Consider the following 20861-nt stretch of genomic DNA (forward strand, 5'->3'; position numbering starts at 1 on the left):
GGCGCTCATAAGAGCCCTGCACAAGTGGGTTTTGAGCACGTGCTGTGCTCTAGCCCCGTGGAAGCCTGGACTAGCCGGAGGCAGAGAACAGCTCAGGACAGACCACCTCCCTGCAGAGCCAGAGTGCAGCGCCTGCCTCGCTGGGCCATACTGAGGGCTGGGGCCTTCCCAGGAAAGAGGGGGCTCAGCGGGTACCACCCCATCCTCAGCTCAAGCCCCTGGCAAGAGCAGGAGAAACTGGCAGCGTGGAAGCTGTTCCCAGGGAGGTATGGGAGGGCCTGACAGGCGCCGCGGCCAAGGCATAGCCAGGCATGGTGCTCACAAGCCCTGAAGACTGCTGCAGCCCTCATCTGTTCTCTGCACGCCCTCGACACAGGTGGACCTCCCCCACACGGCGATCCAGGAAGCCTCCAACAAGAAGAAATTCGAGGATGCCTTGAGCCTCATCCACAGCGCCTGGCAGCGGAGCGACAGTCTCTGCCGTGGCCGAGCCTCCCGAGACCCCTGGTGCTGAGGCAGAGCTGGTTGGCGTCCCTGGTGGGCAGGAAAGGAAGGCACGCCAACCGACAGGCACACTGTCACGGCTGTCGTCATACTGTCGGGAGCCTACAGCCCACCTCTGCCCCGGGCGGCAGAAAAAACCGAGTGTGGCTTAAGACAGGGTCCCTCCACTCCAGGGATCCAGATCAGGTGCCCGGCACCCCTGGGCCTCCTGCCCGACAGGTAGTGAACGGAGGTCGCCGGGGGCAGAAGGTCTGAGCCCTGTGGGCTCTGCGGATGCACGCCCTCCTCCCGGGCCTCTGCCTCAGTCTGCAGAGTCTCTGCCGAGTGGCACTGAGAACAGCATCGATCTAAGGAAGAACAAAAGAACCAGGAGGGCGGGAGCCCCCTCTTCCTCTCCTGGGTTGGGGGCTGGGGCCCTGAGTGCCCACCCATCCTTGTTCGTGTTTGAACACTCTCCTGGCCGCGTGGGGAAGCAGGAACATGGGGTGTCTGTGCATGCTTCCTCCTCCTAGCTCCATCACCGCACACACAGCTGCCTGCCTCGCCAGATGCAGGGGGCGGGCAGCCCTCCCTGGCTGCCAGGAGGCTCTGCATGCCCACGGTCCTGCCCTGCCTCTCCCTTCAACCTGGCAGTGCCTGTAGCACCAAGGAGCAAAAGGGGTGGATGGGGTGCTTGGAGAAGGGCAGAGCCCACCAGCCTGGCATCCATGTTGACATCTTCTGACTGTCCCCTGCTTGGCTGGAGCCAGGCCCTTCCCTAGAGTTTCGTCCAGAGCCTCCTGGGGAAGGGCTCAGGTGGTTTGGGTTTTGTTTTTTAAAATAAAATAGACATGTTATATTGCCGAGGCTTGTCACTGGCCCTTTGTGAGCAGGGTAGGGGAAGGGAGGTCTCCAAATCCCTTGGGCCCTTTTCTGCAAACCTTCCTCCATCCTGCCCTGTGCCTGACACGAGGGACACACAGGATATGCAGAACCAGATCAGCCACAGTTGCCGGGTGGACTCACTGCAGGCCCTCAGGCCCTGGGAGTTTCTCAGCCTGACCTTTGCCCTCCCTCCTGTTCCCGTTTGCTACAGCGGCCAGGGGAGGAGCAGCCACCAGCTCAAGCCCCAGGGCACATCTGCACTACCGCCCACCATCTGCAGCCCATCCCGGGGCGGGACACTCCTGCCTCCACAGCCCCGGGAGTGAGTGGCCCAAAGCCAGGAGGATCCAAGCTTTCCTGCTGCCTCTTGCTGCACCGTCCTCTCCGGGGCTGGCCAGAGGGTGACAAGCCCGCCAGGCCGGGAGCCCGAGGCCCTCAAGCCACTCAGCACGGCTGCCTCAAGGGCCTGGGAGGGAAGGGGTGGACCCCGGGAGGTGGGTATGGGACTCCAGCCTGGGTGGCTCTGCCTCTGCTTTGGACTGGGCCTTGGGTGATTGAGGGTGGCCTGGCAGGAGAGAGCTGTCTGGGGGCAGAGGCCAAAGTGGGCATGCTGGTGCCGGCCCCAGCCTGAGCAGACACACCTGACCGCTGGCCCAGGTGGCGCTCTCTTCTCAGCAGGCACAAAGGGCATCCAAGGGCCGCCTCCTGCCCCACTGGCTGCCTGGCCATTCCTTCAGGGAGCAGCAGAGCCTCCTGCCCAGCCCAGGAGGGGCTCCCCCAGCAGGAGGGCAGGACTGGCTGCAAGTCCTTACCAGCTGAGGTCACTCCTCAACTCCTACTCACCCAGGCGCCCTGAAGTCCTGGGAGCGGTGAGGGGGGGCATAGGAGCTGGAGGCAGTGGGGGTGGGGGCCAGCAGGCAATGCGGGTGCCTTTTATTAGGCGTGGCACTGACCTAGGCACACTGTTCTCATCGCCACTCCTCCACAGAACCTTCTGGAGTAGATGTCAGTGTCTTCATTTTACAAAGGAGAAAAAGTGAAGCTCTGAGACGAAGTGACTTGCCCAGGGTCGCACATAAGAGCCGCACCTGGGATTCCAGTCCTCCCCTCAGGGCTCCAGAGCCCTTCTCTACTTCTGACCCTGCTGAGCATGGGCCTATAGACGGTGGGAGCCAGACTGGAAGACTGAGTCCTGGAAAGGGGAAGTCAGTCACCAGGGGCACATCAGGGGCAGAGTGGGACAGGGGCAGAGTTGGCCATGTACCCCATGCCAGGGACCTCCCAGTCACTTGCCCCCTGCCCAGGGCTCTGCCAAAGCTGGACAGGCTAAGCCAGAGGCAAGGCAGGGGTGCCAGCCCTTTACCCAGGGCCAGAGGGAGACCAGGAGGAGGAGCCTGAGCTGGTTGGCACCTTCTCCCTATCCAAGCTCTCCGTCCAGTCCCAAGTGACCTTTCCCCCAGATCCCAGGGTCCAGGCCCGCCCTCGGCTGGCAGGTGTGAGCACAGAAGCAGCTGGGATTGGTCACAGCCGGTGGAGGCGTGTCTCAGGCTCCAGCAGACCACTGGAACAGCTGAGCAGAACAGGTGGACTGCTGAGATAGACCAGGGACTCCAGGCAGCCACAGGCCTGTCAGACCAGGACTCTTACCCTCTAGACATGGCCTCAGGCCCCTGCAAACCCCAGCCCCGTGGCCCTGCGAGGTTACAGACAGCCTAAACGCCACCACCACAGGGCCTGTGCCATGCACCTGGCCCAGGCACAGAAGGCCACTGGCGCGGAGGCTATGGAGACAGTTCCCCCAGCAGTGGACCTGGTGCTGGGTGCCTCGGCCTGCTGCCTGGCCTGTGTCTTCACCAACCCCCTGGAGGTGGTGAAGACGCGGCTGCAGCTGCAGGGGGAGCTGCAGGCCCGGGGCACCTACCCACAGCCCTACCGGGGCTTCATGGCCTCTGTCGCTGCTGTGGCCCGAGTAGACGGGCTGTGGGGCCTGCAGAAGGGGCTGGCTGCTGGCCTTCTGTACCAAGGCCTCATGAATGGCGTTCGTTTCTACTGCTACAGCCTGGCATGCCAGGCTGGCCTCACACAGCAACCAGGTGGCACTGTGGTTGCAGGAGCCGTGGCAGGAGCACTGGGAGCCTTCGTGGGGAGCCCTGCTTACCTGGTGAGTGGCTTGTTTCCATCCTCCACCATCCCATGACCCAGCTCCTGCAGGGACCCTGCGGCCTCCAAAGGCTGGGCTCAGTGGACCTGGGTGGGGTGGGGCAGCCTGGATGGGGTGGGGCAGCCTGGGTGGGGCTGCCCCCTGGAACATCTTAGCCCAGGCCTGGAATCTGCCCCTTAGCCCAGGGCACCAGGGCCTTGCTCTGATCCATGCTCTCCTGGGGACCCTGCCCCACTGGTCCTGAGCCAGGCGAGGGGGCAGAGCGTGGCAGATATGCTGGCTCAAATCCTGGCTTGGTTACTTCTCTTCCTGTGCGGCCTCGTGTACAATAAGAATAAAAGCTCCCCTTGAGGGCCTCCTCCTCACGTGCACTCTGCAGGGACGCCTCAGGGCCGCCCAAAACAAATAAAAAATTTTTTTAAAATGTTTTGAAAAAAGCTACCCTTGGCTGGGCGCGGTGGCTCACGCCTGTAATCCCAACACTTTGGGAGGCCAAGGCGGGCAGATCACCTGAGGTCAGGAGTTTGAGACCAGCCTGGTCAACATGGAGAAACCCCGTCTCTACTAAAAAGCACAAAAATTAGCTGGGCGTGGTGATGCATGCCTGTAATGCCAGCTACTGGGGAGGCTGAGGCAGGAGAATCGCTTGAGCCCGGCTGGCAGAGGTTGCAGTGAGCCGAGATCGTGGCACTGCACTTCAGCCTGGGCAACAGAGCAAGACTCTGTCTCAAAAAAAAAAAAAAAAAAAAGAGAAAGAAAGAAAAAGAAAAAAGCTACCCTTGAACAAAGGCTTGCCTTGTCCTTGGCTGGTGCTGGGGAGTCACTGTCTCACTTAATCCGCAGAACAGCTTTCCAACCGTGACAGAATTGAAGTCCAGAGAAGGTTAAGTAACTTGCTCCAAGTCACACTGAGATGCAAAACCCAGGCCGACCCCAGAGCTGCACCTCAACCCTATTTCACATGACCCCTAAGCCTCAGGCTAGGGACCACAGAGCTCTGAGTTTCAGGGGCACGGGGGCGGGGGCGCCCTCAACACACACAGCTCATCCTGGCTCTCCCAGGCTCCATCCCCACACCCCATGTCCCCTCTGCTCCTACAGATCAAAACACAGCTGCAAGCCCAGACAGTGGCCGCGATGGCTGTGGGACACCAGCACAATCACCAGGTGAGGCCTGCCACTCTCAGAGCTCCCTAGGGGCACGGATTGGGCATGCTCCCAGCCTGGGCACGGGTGGCCAGTGACCCCGTGCCCTCTCCCCACAGACTGTCCTGGGTGCCTTGGAGACCATCTGGCGGCAGCAAGGGCTGCTGGGGCTGTGGCAGGGCGTTGGTGGGGCTGTGCCCCGAGTCATGGTGGGCTCAGCTGCTCAGCTGGCCACCTTCACCTCTGCCAAGGCCTGGGTGCAGAAGCAACAGGTGAGGAGCTGGGGACACCTGTGCCTACCTACAGAGACACACGGGACTGAGGGGGACCACCTGCCTCCTTCCACACAGGGAAGACCAGGGGGTGGCAACAGATGGGGCCCTGCCTCTGCCCTCAGAGTCGTGACTCTGACCCTTGGTACCAGCAGGAGTGGGGGGTCAGCAGGGAACCCCAAAGCTGAGAAGGAGTTCAGGGTGGCAGGGCTGGGGGATGGTGGGAGGGGCCCCATCTGCTCCCCTTTCTGGAGCCCTTTCAGCCCCTGTGTGGTAGGAGGCCGGGAGGGCACCACGTGGGTGGGTAGAGGGCAGATGCAGGGGTCCCCACCTGTGCCATCCCCACAGTGGCTCCCGGAGGACAGCTGGCTGGTGGCCCTGGCGGGAGGCATGATTAGCAGCATAGCCGTGGTTGTCGCCATGACCCCCTTCGATGTGGTCAGCACACGGCTATACAATCAGCCGGTGGACAGAGCTGGCAGGGTGAGCAGGAGTGGGTCTAGGGGAGGATGTGGGGAGCTGGGAGCACCCCCCGACACACACACACACACTCACACACACACACTCACACACTCTCACACATGCACAGCCAGAGACATGCACACACAGGCCATGCCTGCAAACACATTAACTGGGCTTGTTTGCTGAGCTCCCATGTCCCAAGCACAGGCTAAGCACTTTCACATCTGGATTTTATTCCATCCTTAAAATCACATTCATCTTCCTGATGAGGAAACTGAGGCTCAGACAGATCAAGTGACTTGCACGAGTTCCCCCAGCTGGTAAGTGGGGGAGCCAGAACTGGAATCCAGGCCTGATCCTACAGCCTTCTCATGGCACCGCAGCCTCACACATGTGCCCAATACAGACGCGCTGTCCATAGGGTGTGTGGGGGTGAAACTGACCCGTGTGCCGAGACGTGGTGCCAGCCACGGCCTCACGGCCCCTGTAGTAACACTCACCCCATGTGTTTCCCCAGGGCCAGCTCTATGGGGGCCTCACCGACTGCATGGTGAAGATCTGGCGGCAAGAGGGACCCCTGGCGCTCTACAAGGGCCTGGCCCCCGCCTACCTGCGCCTGGGTCCCCATACTATCCTCAGCATGCTCTTCTGGGACGAGCTTCGGAAACTGGCTGGGCGGGCCCAGCACCAGGGCACCTAGACGGCGGCCCTCACTCCCACATCCTGACATGGCTCGGCACTTGGCCGGAAGTGAGGGCCTGCTCCAGCACAACTGGCTGTCCCAGGGCGGGCCATGGGCCCGGGCCTTGCCAGAGGCCCCGGGAGAGTGTGGACAGCTCTGGTCCACTCAGCCCCTTGGCCCATCCAGGGCCAGAGCATCCACTCCAAGTTACCACCCATTCTATCTTCCAGACAGTTCTCTTCTTTCTCCGTACGGTGTACTGGGTCACCGCATCCCAGAGCCTTACTCAGTTATAGCAACTGCTGCAGGCATGCACACGGCATAGGCCCAGTAACTTACACACATCGGCTCACTTAGGCCTCAGACAGCAGCGCGAGGCCGGCACTTTTACCTCTTTTACCATCAGAAAGCCAAGGCTGAGAGTGGTGATGTGGCTTTGACCACAGCTACACAATTTTGAAGTGGTAGAGCCAAGACTGGAGCTTAGCCCTGCTCACCCCAGACCTATGCGCTTGACAAGTGCGTGACTGTGACAGACCCATGGGTCTGGACTGCTCGTAGGGGTTGCTGTGCCATGGCAAGAGCTGGGGTGCACCAGGAGGCTGTGGCATCGTCACCTGCCTTATTTGCCGGGGCATCTGTAGCAAAGAACCACATACGGGGCAACTTAGAGAATAGGAATGTATTTTCTCACGGTTCTGGAGGCTGGATGCTGGAGACCAAGCTGTCAGCAGGCTGGTTTCTTCGGAGGCTTCTGTCCGTGGCTTGCAGATGCCGCCTTCTCCCTGTGTCTGCACATGGTGGTCCCTTGATGTGCGTCTGGGTCCTGATCTCCTCCTCTTATAAGGACACAAATCATGTTGGCTTAGGGCCCGCCCTCATGACCCCACTTTAATTTTTTTTTTTTTTTTTGAGATGAAGTCTCGCTCTGTCACCCAAGCTGGAGTGCAGTGGCATGATCTCAGTTCACTGCAACCTTGGCCTCCCAGGTTCAAGCAATTCTCCTGCCTCAGCCTCCCGAGTAGCTGGGACTACAGGTGCCTGCCACCACACCTGGCTAATTTTTGTATCTTTAGTAGAGACGGGGTTTCGCCATGTTGGCCAGACTGGTCTCGAACTCCTGACCTCAAGTGATCCACTGGCCTCAGCCTCCCAAAGTGCTGGGATTACAGGCATGAGCCACCTCATTTGGCCCAATTTTAACTTAATTATCTCTGTCAAGAGCCTATCTCCATATGCAGTCACATCCTGAGCTACTAGGGGGTAGGACTTCAACATGCACATTTGTAGGGGCTGCAGTTCAGCCACCATCATCTCTCTTTTTTTTTTTTTTTTTTGAGATGGAATCTCGCTTTGTTGCTCAGGCTGGAGTGCAGTGGTGCAATCTCGGCTCACCACAACCTCCACCTCCCAGGTTCAAGTGATTCTCCTGCCTCAGCCTCCCGAGTTGCTGGGACTACAGGCGTGCACCACCATGCCCAGCTAATTTTGCATTTTTAGTAGAGATGGGCTTTCACTGTGTTGGCCAGGTGCCTCTTGAACTCTTGACCTTGCTGCTCACCTCAGCCTCCAAAAGTGCTGGGATTACAGGTGTGAGCCACCACGCCCGGCCTCAGCCAACATCATCTAAGGGCTCTCACGGAAGGCCTCCCAGCAGCCTGCACTGTGGGCATTTGCACATATCCTGACAAGCCTGAAAGGAACTCCGAGTGCCCATTGTTCAGATGAGGGTACTGAGGCCCGGGAAAGGGAAGCAATGTGGCAGGGCCAGCAGCAGACCCTGGGCCCTTTCTCTAGACTGAGCACCACTCCCCATGGGTGTGCTCTCAACGCTGCACCAACCTTCGCACTGCAGAGATGGACACCAACTCCCTGGCAGGGGCAGCACTGCTGCCAAGCAGCCCCACCTGCCCTCCCAGCCACACCCCAAGTCTGTAAGGGTTGTTGCCAGGAACACCTGCTACTGCACACTCCAAACCAATAAAGTTTTATATTTTGTTTACTTCAGCGAACCCCCTCTGTGGCCAGTCTCAGTCTCCCCTATCCCTGACCCCCACCTTCTGCTCCCTCTGCCCTTTCTGTTTGTGAAAGCAGGATGGGAGCCGTATCCACCTGTTCAGCCCCGCCCTGCTGGACCCAGGTGAGGTCTGCCACCTAGTGGACCAGGGAGGAGCATCAAGAAGTGCGGCCCTGGTCTGTGGGAGGAGAAGGCTCAGGTGGGCTCGGGCTAAGGGAGATTCCACACCAGGTCAGAGCCGGACGGAAGGCTTTGGGAAGCTGGAACCAGACCTTACAAAAAGCAGGCCGAGCTGACCTCTGGCTGTGGGGGAAGACAGCCCCAGACCTCAGGCTGAGAGGGCACTGCTGATCTCTAGCTATGGGGGGATAAAGTCCCTACTCTCAGACCCTGGGCTGAAGGAGCAGAGCCCACACTTCAGGCTGCGAGAGGAAGGACCCACACCTAAGGCTGGGCAAGACAGATGGAGCCTGGGGCTTCGAAGGGGCATTGGGTGGTCCAAGTCCTCAAGGAAGATTTCTTTCTTTCTTTCTTTTTTCTGAGACAGAGTCTTGCTCTGTTGCCCAGGCTGGAGTGCAATGGCGTGATCTCGGCTCACTGCAACCTCCGCCTCCTGGGTTCAAGCCATTCTCCTGCCTCAGCCTCCAGAGTAGCTGGGATTACAGGTGCCTGCCACCACGCCCAGCTAATTTTTTGTATTTTTAGTAGAGATGGGTTCACCATATTGGTTAGGCTGGTCTCGAACTCCCGATCTCGTGATCCACCTGCCTCGGGCTCCCAAAGTGCTGGGATTACAGGTGTGAGCCCCTGCGCCTGGCCTCCCTCAAGGAAGATTTCAAGTAAAGTGGATGCCAGACTTTTAGCAGGGACAGAGACCACAGACCAGCCCAGAGACACCTGTCCCTTGGAGCTGGGACCTTGCCCTTCTGGGCCTCAAAGGGTTAACACCCCTGGCTCTCCTCCCCTCCCCTCCCCTCCCCTGGGCCTTTGACCCCTCCCAGCCTCTCTCCTTCCCTCCACTGACACCTTTGCCCAGTGACGTAGGTCTGTCCTTGCGCAGACCTGGCCGTTCCAGGGCTGCCATGTTCTCCCTGCCATCCCTCCCCTCCTGGTTCCCCGGCCTCCCCTCCCTCGAGTGGGGTTCTAGCCTCCTCCACTCCCTCCTGCAAGGTGAGCACCTCGCCCCATTCCTGCCTTGGCCCCGCCCCCTTCCAGCTCTTTGCAGTGCAGGGTGGACCCCACCCACCTGGTCTCCCGCCACCCCTGACCCTTGGCCGCCCCCTCCTCTGAATCTACCAACCAAGCCTGCCCTCTTAACACCCCTGCATGCTGCCTCGCTGCCTTGCTGCCTCCCTCCTGCCCCCTCAGGCCTGATCGGGGCCCTTGGAGTCTTGGTCCTGAACAGCCTCCTGAAAGTTTACTTCTTCGTGGGCTGTGCCAAGTGAGTTCCCACCTCATCCCCACAGGGAATGTGGCTGGGGGTACGGGGACCCCCACCAGGGGTCGAGGGTGGCAGTTCTGCACCCCTGCCCACACCCATTCTGTCCCCACAGTGACCCGCAGCGGTGGCCCGAAAAGGAGCGGCTTCGGGCCCAGTGGGCCTCGCTGGAAACAGTGCACCTGGCAGGGCTGGCCCTGTTTCTGACGGTCGTGGGGTCCCGGGTGGCTGCCCTCGTGGTGCTCGAGTTCTCCCTCCGGGCCGTGTCCACGCTGCTGTCATTGGACAAGGTGAGGCCTCTGGGAAGGCAGTGGGTGGATCACTCCCCAGCCCAGAGCCCAGACTCACCACCGGAACGTGGGCAGCAGAGCCCAGGTCCAGCATCCCAGCCTGTTCGCTGTATTTTCCGTAAGACTGGGAACAGAGGCTGCAGGTTGCGCCCTCGGGTTTGGCTGCTGAAGCAGCAACACTCACAGGGGATACAGTCCCAGTCCCAAGAAGACAAGAGTGACAGCTCCTGTAGATCCGGCTCCCCGAATGCCAGGCCCTGCACCAAGTGCGCTGTGTGCATTATGGAATCCTCGCAGCCACAGGAGTAAAGGTTTGCTCTGATTCCCCATTTCACAGATGGGGAAACTAAGGCTCAGAGAGTATGTGGCTTGTTTATGGTCAACAGGTAGAGTCAGGCTTTGGACCCAGGTCTCTGAGTCTCTGAACCACCACCCTTCAGCTAACAGATGGGCCCCAAGTACTAAGACGTGATTGGAGGCCGGGCGCGGTGGCTTACGCCTGTGATCCCAGCACTTTGGGAGGCTGAGGCGGTCAGATCACCTGAGGTTAGGATTTCAAGACAAGCCTGGCCAACATGGAGAAACCCTATCAAAACAAAAACAAAAACAAAAACAAACACAAACAGATTAGCTGGGCGCGGGGGCACATGCCTGTGATCCCAGCTACTTGGGAGGCTGAGGCAGGAGAATCACTTGAACTCAGGAGGCGGAGGTTTCAGTGAGCGGAGATTGAGCTACTGCACTCCAGCCTGGGTGACAGAGCAAGACTGTCTCAAAAAAAAAAACCACGATAGAAATTAAGGTGAGAGAGATGATCCCCTAGGGCTTCATCTGACGCCGATGTGGCCCCTTCAGGAACCATCCCCAAGGTCCCTTCAGGCTCCGGCCTCCTGTGGCGGGCAGCAGCTGTAGTGAGGCAGCCCCCACATCTTGGCCCCTCTTCTGCGCTCCCCACAGGGCTCCCGGGGTGCTGCCGAGAGGCTGCAGCTTTACCTGCTGTGCCAGTACTCGCTGGGCTGCGGGCTGACCTGTGGCCTGAGCTTCCTGCAGGACGGCGCCCCTCACCGCACGCTGAACCTGCTGCTGAGCCTCGGGCTGGCCACGCTTCTGGGTCTGGGTGCCCGGCGCCTCCGCTGCCATGTCTGCCGCCTCTACGAGCTGCACAGCAGCCAGCACTACTGTGGGGTGTGCCTGGGCCTGCTGGCCGGTGCGCACGGCCTCCCCCAGCTGCTGGGCCGCGCCCTGGCTGTGGCCTTTGCCGTGGGTGACCTGGCAGCTGTGGCCCTCATCAACCAGGACTTCCTGACCACCTCGGAGGCCGTGCGGTTCTGGACGCCGCTCACCATCTGCTACACGCTGCTGGTCATCTACATGCAGGGTGAGCCCTGCGGGGCCCGTCCATTCCATCCACGCACATTCCTCTGTCTGGGCCAGGCTCCTGGGAGGCCGACAGCTGTCAGTCCTCATTCTTGTCATCCTAGAGAGCCTGGTCAGGACAGAGGCTGTGTGGCAGGGGCAGCGCAGAGAAGCAGCATGCTGTGGGCACCCTGAGGGGGTAGCCTTTAGATTGGGCCTTGAAGGATGAGCAGAGATCCCTAAGAGAAGTGAGGCAGGGAAGGGAATCTTGGACAGAGAGAACCGCATGTGTCAATGCCCAGAGGGGAGAGAGGGCATGGCAGCACCAAACAAGCCACAGGAGTCAGTGTGGCTGTCACCCCAAGGGCACAGGGAAGGGGTGAGGCTGGCCAGGTTCGAAGGGGCCCGTTGGAGAGCCCTCATCAGCCAGGCAGGGAAGCCTGACGAGAGGCCACTGTACAAGGTTGTTTGTGTTTTTGTTTTGTTTTGCTTTTCTGTTTTTTTGAGACAGGGTCTTGCTTGGTGGCCTAGATCGTGCCATTGTGCTCCAGCCTGAGCAACAAGAGCGTAACTCCCGCCTCGGCCTCCCAAATTGTGGGGATTACAGACACACACCTCTGTGCCAGGCTAATTTTATTTTTTGTAGAGAAGGGGTCAGCCAGGCACAGATGCCTGTAATCTCTGCACTTTGGGAGGCTGAGAGGTCAGGAGTTCAAGACCAGCCTACCAACATGGTAAAACCCTGCCTGTACTAAAAATACAAAATTAGCCCAGTGTGGTGGTCTGTGCCTGTAATCCAGCTACTAGGGAGGCTGAGGCACAAGAATCGCTTGAACCCAAGAAGTGGAGGTTGCAGTGAGCCAGGATCAAACCACTGCACTCCAGCCTGGGTGACAGAGAGAGATTCGGTCTCGAAAGAAAGAAAAAAAAGAAAGAAAGAAAGAGAGAAAGAGAGAAAGGAAAGAAAGGAAAGAAAGAAAGGGTCTTGGCCGGGCGTGGTGACTCACGCCTGTAATCCCAGCACTTTGGGGGGCCAAGGCAGGTGGATCACCTGAGGTCAGGAGTTCGAGACCAGCTTGGCCAATGTGGTGAAACCCCGTCTCTACTAAAAATATAAAAATTAGCCAGGTGTGGTGGCAGGTGCCTGTAATCCCAGCTACTTGGGAGGCTGAGGCAGAATTGCTTGAACCAGGGAGGTGGAGGTTGCAGTGAGCCAAGACTGCACCATTGTACTCCAGCCTGGGCAACAGGAATGAAACTCCGTCTCAAAAAAAAAAAAAAAAAAAAAAGGGTCTTGCCATGTTGCCCAGGCAGGTCTTGAACTGTTGGGCTCAAGCAATCCACCTACCTCAGCCTCCCAAAATGTTGGGATTACAGGCATGAGCCACCGTGCCCAGCCTACTGCAGGGGTTTTCATTGTTGCTATTTTGTTTTGTTTTGGGATGGAGTCTTGCTCTGTTGCCCAGGCTGGAGTGCAGTGGCACGATCTCGGCTCACTGCAACCTCCAACTCTGAGTTCAAGCAACTCTCCTGCCTCAGCCTCCCGAATAGCTGGACTCTGTCTCAAAAAACAAACAAACAAAAAGAACGGGGCTGGGCGTGGTGGCTCACGCCTGTAATCACAACACTTTCGGAGGCTGAGGCAGACGGATCACTTGAGGTCAGGAGTTCAAAACCAGCCTGGCCAACATGGCAAAACCCTGTCTCTACTAAAAATGCAAAAAATTAGATGGGTGTGGTGGTGTGCGCCTGTAATCCCAGCTACTCAGCAGGAGAATCGCTTGAACCTGGGAGGCGGAGGTTGCAGTGAGCCAAGATCGTGCCACTGCACTCCACTCCAAAAAAAAAAAAAGAACAGAAGCCAGGAGTCTGGCAAGGAAACTTCTTGGAAAGAGGGAGGTGGTCGTTGAGCCCGGGTGGGTCCATGGGGGTGATGAGAGGTGCTCAGCTGGGAATGTGCTTGGCAGAAGGAGTTGCCAGGGCTGACTGAGGGACTAGAGGCGGGTGTGCAGCAAAGAGAGGAGTCAGGCCAACTCCTGCCACTGCGAGGCTGCGCAGCTGCGGGGTTCTGGCCTGCACCAGTGGGAGGCTTGTGGGCTGGGCAGTGAGTCCTGGAGGCAGAGCGCCTGGTGCCCTGCAGATACTCGGAGCAGGGGTGGGGACCAGGAGGTTGTGATGGGAGGAGGGCTGCATGGAGCGAAAGGCTTGTCCTGTGGAGGGTGGGTCAGGGAACCGGGAGGCCCAGTGCGGGGTGTGGGGTCGGACGGTGACAGGCACCCGCATTCCACAGAGGAGCAGCGGCAGCACCCTGGCCTGAAGAGCAAAGTGCAGACGGTGCTGGTGCGCATGGGTGGCCTCTTCGTGCTGCTGCTGACCGTGGGCCGCTGGCTGGACCTGCTGGGCATCCTCATCTCCCTGCTGGGCGAGCTCTGGTGTCTGGCGGGTGTCCGCACCCTGCTTGACCTCTGCCAGATACAGGTGGGCACCCCCATCCAATGTGTCCCGCAGACAATCCCTGCTTCAAACAGCCCAGGTGCCTCAAGAGGCTCAAGTTTAAGAAGAGCCAGCTGGGCACGGTCGTTCACACCTGTAATCCCAAATACTCAGGAGGCTGAGGCCTGAGAATCACTTGAACCCAGGAGGCAGAGGTTGCAGTGAGCCAAGATCGTGCCACTGCACTCCAGCCCGGACAACAGAGTGAGACTCTGTCTCCAAAAACAAAGACAGAGCCAGGGTGACCTCTGTTGGGGGTCAGGGGCAGAGGGAGCTAGAATCACCTCTCCCACCCTCTGTCACCAGGCCAGGGCTATCCTCCAGGTCACCAGCACCCCCTACCCTGTCCACAGCCCTCTCCAGCAGCAACCCAGAGGCCCAAGTGGGAGGAAGTGCCCGGGTCACTAGAGGCCCAAGGCCCCCAGGGGGATGGGTGAATGGGTGGTGTCATTCTCAATGCCTTTCCTCAGGATTTTCCATCCCAGAGGCCTCCAGTGTCAACACCAAGCCAGCCCCTGCCCTCAGCACCCCAGTCCCAGAGTTCGGCCCCCTCCTGACCTGCCTCAGGGAGGATCTGGAGTCTGTCTCAAGCCCACCAGCCTGACCTTCGAGGCCTTGACCCCAGGGCGATGCCTGGAGGCAGAGTGGCAGGGCTGGCCCCCTGCCCGGAGCTCAACGCAGGCCCTAGGAGCCCTGAGAAGGGAAGGCAGGATTTGGCAATGGGAGCCTCTGGAGAGGGGACACCTGGGGGCCCCTGGTTGAACCCTCTTTTTCTCAGGGTGGGCAATGATGCAGCCCCTCAGACCTGCCTTGCTGGGCAGGGGTGGGGGGTGCATCCTCAGGAGGGCTCCCCCTTTACTGGTCTGCCTTCCCTTTTCCATGGACAATAAAGACAATGACTTTCTCCACCTGTGCTTAGAATCACGAACACACAGAGGCCAGGCGTGGTGGCTCATGCCTGTAATCCCAATACTTTAGGAGGCTAAGGCCGGCGGATCACCTGAGACCAGCCTGGCCAAGATGGTGAAACCCTGTCTCTACCAAAAATACAAAAGTTAGCTGGGCATGGTGGCTCATGCCTGTAATCCTAGCTACTGAGGAGGCTGAGTCAGGAGAACTGCTTGAACCCGGGAGGCAGAGGTTGCAGTGAGCCGAGATCGTGCCACCGCACTCCAGCCTGGGCAACACAGCAAGACTCTGTCTCAGAAACAAAACAACAACAAAAAAGAATAATCACAAACACAGAGAGAGAGAAAGAGGCTTTTCTGAGGCGACACAGCTCTTCTAACAGGTCCTGGGATATGTGCCTCAGGCTGGCCCGGGCTGGGTCCCCTGGGGGACATGGCTCCTTGCAGACTGAGAAAAACCATTCTGGGTAGAGAACCGGGTAGAGTGGCGAGGAGGTGAGGGGGACGGCGGGCATGGACACTTGGTCTGGCACCCACCTACAGTCTTGGGTGGATAGCAGCCATGTCCTCTCCCATCCCAGGCTGGGAAACAGCTGAAGGACGCACAATGCTGACCAGGCCTCTGCTGGGTGCTCTGTGGTCCCCAGCACCAACCCTGACTTCTTGAAGGCCATGAGCATCTTTCCCATCTCAGCCCGTTCAGGGCCCAGCTCAGGAAGGCCAAAGGGTTGGGTACCAGCTCCTCTGCCTACCCTCTGTGTGATCTTGGACAAGCCACTGCCCCTCTCTGAGCCTGGCAGAAGAATGACCACTGCCATGTGCCGGGTACTTTCCCTGTTTCATTTCTTTTTGACATCTGCCCCAAGAGGCAGGTCCTGTTATCCCTTTTTACGGAGTCAGAAACTGAGGCTCACCAAGGTTAAGTGACTTGCTCAAGGGCGCACAGGCATTAAGTAGCAAAGCTAGGATTTGAATCCAGGTGGCCTGGCCCCCAGACTCAAGTGCTTTGAATGCTGCCTGCTACCCTCTCTTTGTTGAAAATCTGGGGCCAGGGAAACTGTTTAACAGAGATGAGAAATATGGCTCCATTACCAGCAGGCTCTGAAATGTGGTTGCAGCCACCTTGGCGCAAGGGAGCCCAGCCCCAGCCCCCAGGGCCCTTTGATTCTATGGGGATCCAGGGCTGCACCTCAGGGCCCTTTCCTAGGGGAAGCCCCACAGGGCAAAGGAGCCTCCCAGCCAGTGGTCTTTCTGGAGGAGGTTTGAGAGGTGTGGGGGTGGCCAGGAAGGCATTAGGGAGGAGGGGAGGCCTGGAGAGGGCACCTTGAGGATTCCAGGCTCTGATGGGTCCCTCCCTCTTGACAAAGGCACCACATTCACCCGAAGACTGCTGCTTGGGACAGGCAGGGGTGACCCAAGGATCCTTAACGCTCTACGCTCAGCGCGCCTGGGATACAGGGCAGGCTGCACCCAAGGCTGGGCCGGATGGTTTCAGCTCATTCCCCCAGGAATGGCCACCCCTTGGACAGCTCCAGCCCACCCTTTGAACCGTGCTCCTAGCCCTACCACCAGGACAGGCCTCTCATCCCACGGTGTGGTCGCTGGGGTCGGGGAAATGCCTCTGGAATCCCCTCCCCCAAATACAGGACCCAGTCCACCCGGCCTGGGAATGCGCTCTGTTCCCTCCGGGCAGGAAATGTGCCCCAGTCTGGGAGGAAATGGCTCAGCTAGGTGGGCACAGGGCCAGCCCTCGCCGGACCCAGACTGGGCTCTGGGTTCCAAGCAGGGGCCAGTGTTTCTGCTGGAATGTGCTTCAGCCTCTCGATCGCTGGCACAGCCTGGGCCCCATTAGGGACAGGACCAGGAGGGGACTGGACTCAGCAGTCCTTTCCTTTTTATGGGCACAGGGATTGTTTTCTAAACAAAAATCAGGACACGTGGGCTGGAATAGCATTATTTTCTTATCGAAATATTTTCGTGAAAATACTGACAAGGGCATAAAATGAGCTCACTCTAAATGAGGCATTTAGCAAATCTCCACACCAAATGGAGAAAAATAGGCCTGAAGTCCAGCAGGCATAGGACAATCCAAATTGTGTGGTCTGGGCAAAGCATGAGGCTGGGACCAGTACCTCATGGGGACCCTAAGAGCCTGACCCCTGGGCGCTGACCTCCAGGACCAAGATCCTAGGGTCAGGGCAACATCGTGCTGAAGAGGTTGGGGACGGGTGTCCCTAGGCCCTGCGTAAAGTGGGTAGTGACCCCTGGGCGGCTGGGATTGGGGTAAGCTGGTCTCCCCGTCCTAAGCCCCCTACTTCTGGCTTTTCTGAGCTCTGGCGTTTTCTTTCTGAGGCCTTGCGTTTCTTCACCCATTCATTCATTCAGTAAGTCATCACTGAGTAGCTGTGTGGAGCCAGGCATTAGGCTGGCATTGGGGATGCTGGGAGGAGTAAGGGAGGTTCCCCTCCACAAAATGTGCAAAGAAAAGTAAAGCCGGAGGCTGGGCGTGGTAGCTCAAGCCTGTAATCCCAGCATTTCGGGAGGCTGAGGCGGGTGGATCGCTTGAGGCCAGGAGTTCGAGACCAGCCTGACCAACATGGAGAAACACCGGATCTACTAAAAATACAAAATTAGCTAGGTGTGGTGGCGCATGCCTGTAATCCCAGCTACTTGGGAGGCTGAGGCAGGAGAATCGCTTGAACCCGGGAGGCGGAGGTTGTAGTGAACTGAGATCATGCCACTGCACTTCAGCCGGATATCAGAGTGAGACTCTGTCTCAAAACAAACAAAATTAAAGCCGGGTCAGGGGACAGAGTGATGACGGGGGGTGGGTGGGGCGGGCAGGAGTGACAGAAGGTGTATTTGTTATCTACAGCTGCGTCACAAATTACCCCCAAACTTGAAGAGTTTAAAACAACAGACATCGATCGTCTTGCTCTTTCTGTGGGTCAGGGATCCGGGTGCTGCTGAGCCAGGTCCTATGTCTCAGGGCTGCTGTCAAGGTGTCACCGAGGCTGTGGAGTCATCTTAAGGCCCAGGGGCCTCCCTTCTTCCTTGCCACGTGGGCCTCCTGCAGGGCAGCCCTACAGGGTGGCAGCTGGCTTTCCTCAGAGCCGGCCAGGGACAGGGGTGGAGGAGAAGCAAGCCCACGCCGCTGCGCTCTTTTTGTCTCAAGGCTGAAAGTGACATCCTATTGTTTTGGTCACAGTCTATCGCTGAGGAGAGGTCCCCAGGTCCCACCCACCCGAGGGGAGGGCATGGATCCCAGGAGGTGGGGATCCTGGGGACATCTCAGAAGCTGCCGTCCATGGAGGGCTCCTGTGAGGAGGGGGCATTGGAGCAGAGACCTGAAGAGTCAGGGGACAACCAAGCAAACAGCGGAGGGAAGAACTTCCCAGCTCAGCAAGGGCCTTGTGGCAGGAACAGGCCAGGGGATTTAGGAAGGTGGTAGAGCAGGGCACAGTGGCACACGCCTGTAATCCCAGCACTTTGGGAGGCTGAGGTGGGTGGATCACGAGGTCAGGAATTCAAGACCAGCCTGGCCAAGACGGTGAAACCCCGTCTCTACTAGAGATTCCAGAATTAGCCAGGTGTGGTGGCGGGTGCCTGTAATCCCAGCTACTTGGGAGGCTGAGGCAGAGAACTGCTTGAACCCAGGAGCGAAGGTTGCAGTGAGCCCAGATCGCACCACTGCACTCCAGCCTGGGTGACAGAGCCCGAGAGGGTGGAGCGGCAGGGCCTGGAGTGCTGGGCGAGGCTTTGGATTGCGTTGCCCTGAGGCGAGCCAGTGGGGGGCTTCGCACGAGGACATGACAGAAGCTGATGTACATCTTGAGAGGAGTCCTCTCGTGGCTGTTTTCAGAATAGTTTGGAAGCATTTGGAGTTACCCAGGTGAGAAGACAGGCATTCCCAGGCCAAGGGGATGGTATTGAAGCCCAGGCAGGTTTCAAGGCTCCAGAGTGGACTGAAGGACTGAGGAGGGGTCAGTGCCGCTGCAGCAGAGCGGGTGAGGGGTGCAGTGGTGGGAGATGCTGTCTCAGGGGTGGGTTGGGGTGGGATCACACAGGGCCAGGGTGAGGGGCTTGGCGTTGTCCCGGAGAGCAACGGGGAGCCACAGAGGGCTATGCACAGAAGGCTATGCACAGAGGGCTATGCACAGAGGGCTATGCACAGAAGGGCTATGCACAGAGGGCTATGCACAGAAGGGCTATGCACAGAGGGCTATGCACAGAGGGCTATGCACAGAAGGGTGTTAGATGCTGCTTTAGTGAGGTGTTCTGGCTACTGTGAGAAGAGGGGATTGTGAAGAATAAGAGTGAGGCATATGGGCCAGGTGTCGTGGCTCACGCCTGTAATCCCAACACTTTGGGAGGCCAAGACAGGAGGATTTCGTGAGCCCAGGAGTTCAAGGCCAGTCTGGGCAACATAGTGAGACCTCATCTCTACAAATAATAAAAAAAATTACACTTTGGAAGGTTGAGGCAGGTAGAACACGAGGTCAGGAGTTTGAGACCATCCTGGCTAACATGGTGAAACCCCATCTCTACTAAAAATACAAAAAACTAGCTGGGTGTGGTGGTGGGCGCCTGTAATCCCAGCTACTCAGGAGGCTGAGGCAGGAGAATGGCGTGAACCTGGGAGGCGGAGCTTGTGCCACTGCACTCCAGCCTGGGTGACAGAGCGAGACTCCATCTCAAAAAATAAATAAATAAATAAAATAGCTGGGCATAGTGGCATGTGCCTGTACTCTCAGCTGCTCAGGAGGCTGAGGTGGGAGGATCACTTGGGTCCAGGAGGTGGAGGCTGCAGTGAACCATAATCACACCATTGCACTCCAGCCTGGGCGATAGAGCAAGATCCTATCTCAAAATAAAATAAAATAAAAACAGCAAGGCAGATCCAATTTTAAGGACTCCCTTTAGGAAAAATAATACAGAATTCTTATGTAAGTGACTATTTTTTTTGGGTAGGGGGGAGAACAGAGCCTCACTATGTCGCCCAGGCTGGAGTGCAATGGCACGATCTCAGCTCACTGCAACCTCCGCCTCCTGAGTTCAAGCGATTATCCTGCCTCAGCCTACTGAGTACCTGGGATTACAGGCACACACCACCACGACCGGCTAATTTTTGCATTTTTAGTAGAGACGGGGTTTCAACATGTTGGCCAGGATGGTCTCGAACTCCTGACGTCAGGTGATCCGCCCACCTTAGCCTCCCAAAATGCTGGGATTACAGGCTTGAGCCACTGTGCCTGGCCAAAAGTGACTATTTAGAACAAGGAAAAAAAGCACAACAAATGACTGCAGACTTGGAGATTTGGGTCCTTCTTCTGATGTCTCCCTGGACAGTTTGCTAGGCGTGCTTCATGGACATGCTTCCTGAGTGAAACTGGCTTCCCTCCTTGTCTAGAACACTCTGTAACTCCGAGCAACTCCCAGCCTTCACAGGGGCCATGGAAGTAAGGCCATGAGCATAAGTTTTATTAACTTCACAATAAGCCCACCTCTGGCTAAGAGAGAAGAGGGGGAGACCCACAGGGGCAATGGCAGGTTCCAGGCCACGTTGTGCTTTAGTAAGGAGAAGGCTCAGGGCTTGAGGGTGTGGAGATAGATCAGCAAGGGCAGATGGTGGGATAGATGCTGCTGGGAGTGGAGGATCCCAGTGGGATGGGGGCTCAAGAGGGGGCTGGGATCAGTGAGGGTTTGGGGCTGGCTCAGAGACCCTCCCAAATAAGGGGCAGAGGGGCCTTGACTGGCAAGGCCTAGGGCGAGGAGGGGCCCCCTCAGTCCACTGAGCCTCAGGCCCCTCCTTGGCCTCTCCCACACTTCTCACCCTTCTCACCCTGGAGCCTGTGCTGATTTGCTGAGTGGACGGCCTGGCCGTGGGAACCAGCACGCCTGGTCAGAGCCAGTTCAGGCCCCTAAACCTGAGGGGGATTAACACCCAGACAATATTGTCACAGCCAGGTCTTGGGAAGCTGGGATCTGCCTGGGTGAGGCAGTTGGACACAGGATTGGAGCCTGAGAGTGGACACCATGTGGCTCTAGCTGTGGCCTGGTCAATTCCCACTTGACTTTTTTTCCTTTTTTCTTTTTTGGCGGAGTCTCATGTTGTCTAGGCTGGAGTGTAGTGGCACGATCTCGGCTCACTGCAACCTCCACCTCCAGGGTTCAAGCAATTCTCCTGCCTCAGCCTCCCGAGTAGTGGGGATTACAGGCGCCTGCCACCACGCCGAGCTAATTTTTTTTTTGAGACAGAGTTTGGCTC

General features: G+C 58.2%; 3 protein-coding genes and 1 long non-coding RNA gene across 5 annotated transcripts in view; 3 read left to right on the forward strand and 1 right to left on the reverse strand.

Annotated features, from left to right (window-relative positions):
- PLEKHM2 (pleckstrin homology and RUN domain containing M2) overlaps positions 1 to 1347 on the forward strand; it is a 51291-nt gene extending 49944 nt beyond the window's left edge. For both annotated transcript variants that reach the window (XM_025381293.1, XM_025381291.1), the window contains one exon: positions 377 to 1347. In XM_025381293.1, the coding sequence (XP_025237078.1) occupies positions 377 to 514 (138 nt within the window). In that variant the 3' untranslated portion in view covers positions 515 to 1347. The remainder of the gene's footprint in view (positions 1 to 376) is intronic.
- A 1612-nt stretch (positions 1348 to 2959) lies between these two features.
- On the forward strand, positions 2960 to 8098 carry SLC25A34 (solute carrier family 25 member 34). Its single transcript, XM_025403874.1, has 5 exons — positions 2960 to 3529; positions 4631 to 4696; positions 4795 to 4947; positions 5296 to 5430; positions 5927 to 8098. Exons 1-5 carry the CDS (start codon positions 3110 to 3112, stop codon positions 6107 to 6109), a joined length of 957 nt encoding a protein of 318 aa, XP_025259659.1. The 5' UTR covers positions 2960 to 3109; the 3' UTR covers positions 6110 to 8098.
- LOC112635800 lies at positions 6759 to 16432 on the reverse strand. Its single transcript, XR_003122091.1, has 2 exons — positions 15974 to 16432; positions 6759 to 6930 (listed from the first exon to the last, which is right to left on the reverse strand). It is a non-coding gene; the product is annotated as an uncharacterized LOC112635800 (long non-coding RNA).
- On the forward strand, positions 9143 to 14407 carry TMEM82 (transmembrane protein 82). The gene is made up of 6 exons (XM_025403863.1): positions 9143 to 9278; positions 9477 to 9549; positions 9662 to 9836; positions 10794 to 11214; positions 13483 to 13670; positions 14156 to 14407. Exons 1-6 carry the CDS (start codon positions 9191 to 9193, stop codon positions 14240 to 14242), a joined length of 1032 nt encoding a protein of 343 aa, XP_025259648.1. The 5' UTR covers positions 9143 to 9190; the 3' UTR covers positions 14243 to 14407.
- Positions 16433 to 20861: the final 4429 nt, after the last annotated feature.

The sequence above is a fragment of the Theropithecus gelada genome, chromosome 1 (genome assembly GCF_003255815.1).
Source record: "Theropithecus gelada isolate Dixy chromosome 1, Tgel_1.0, whole genome shotgun sequence".
NCBI lineage: Eukaryota > Metazoa > Chordata > Mammalia > Primates > Cercopithecidae > Theropithecus > Theropithecus gelada.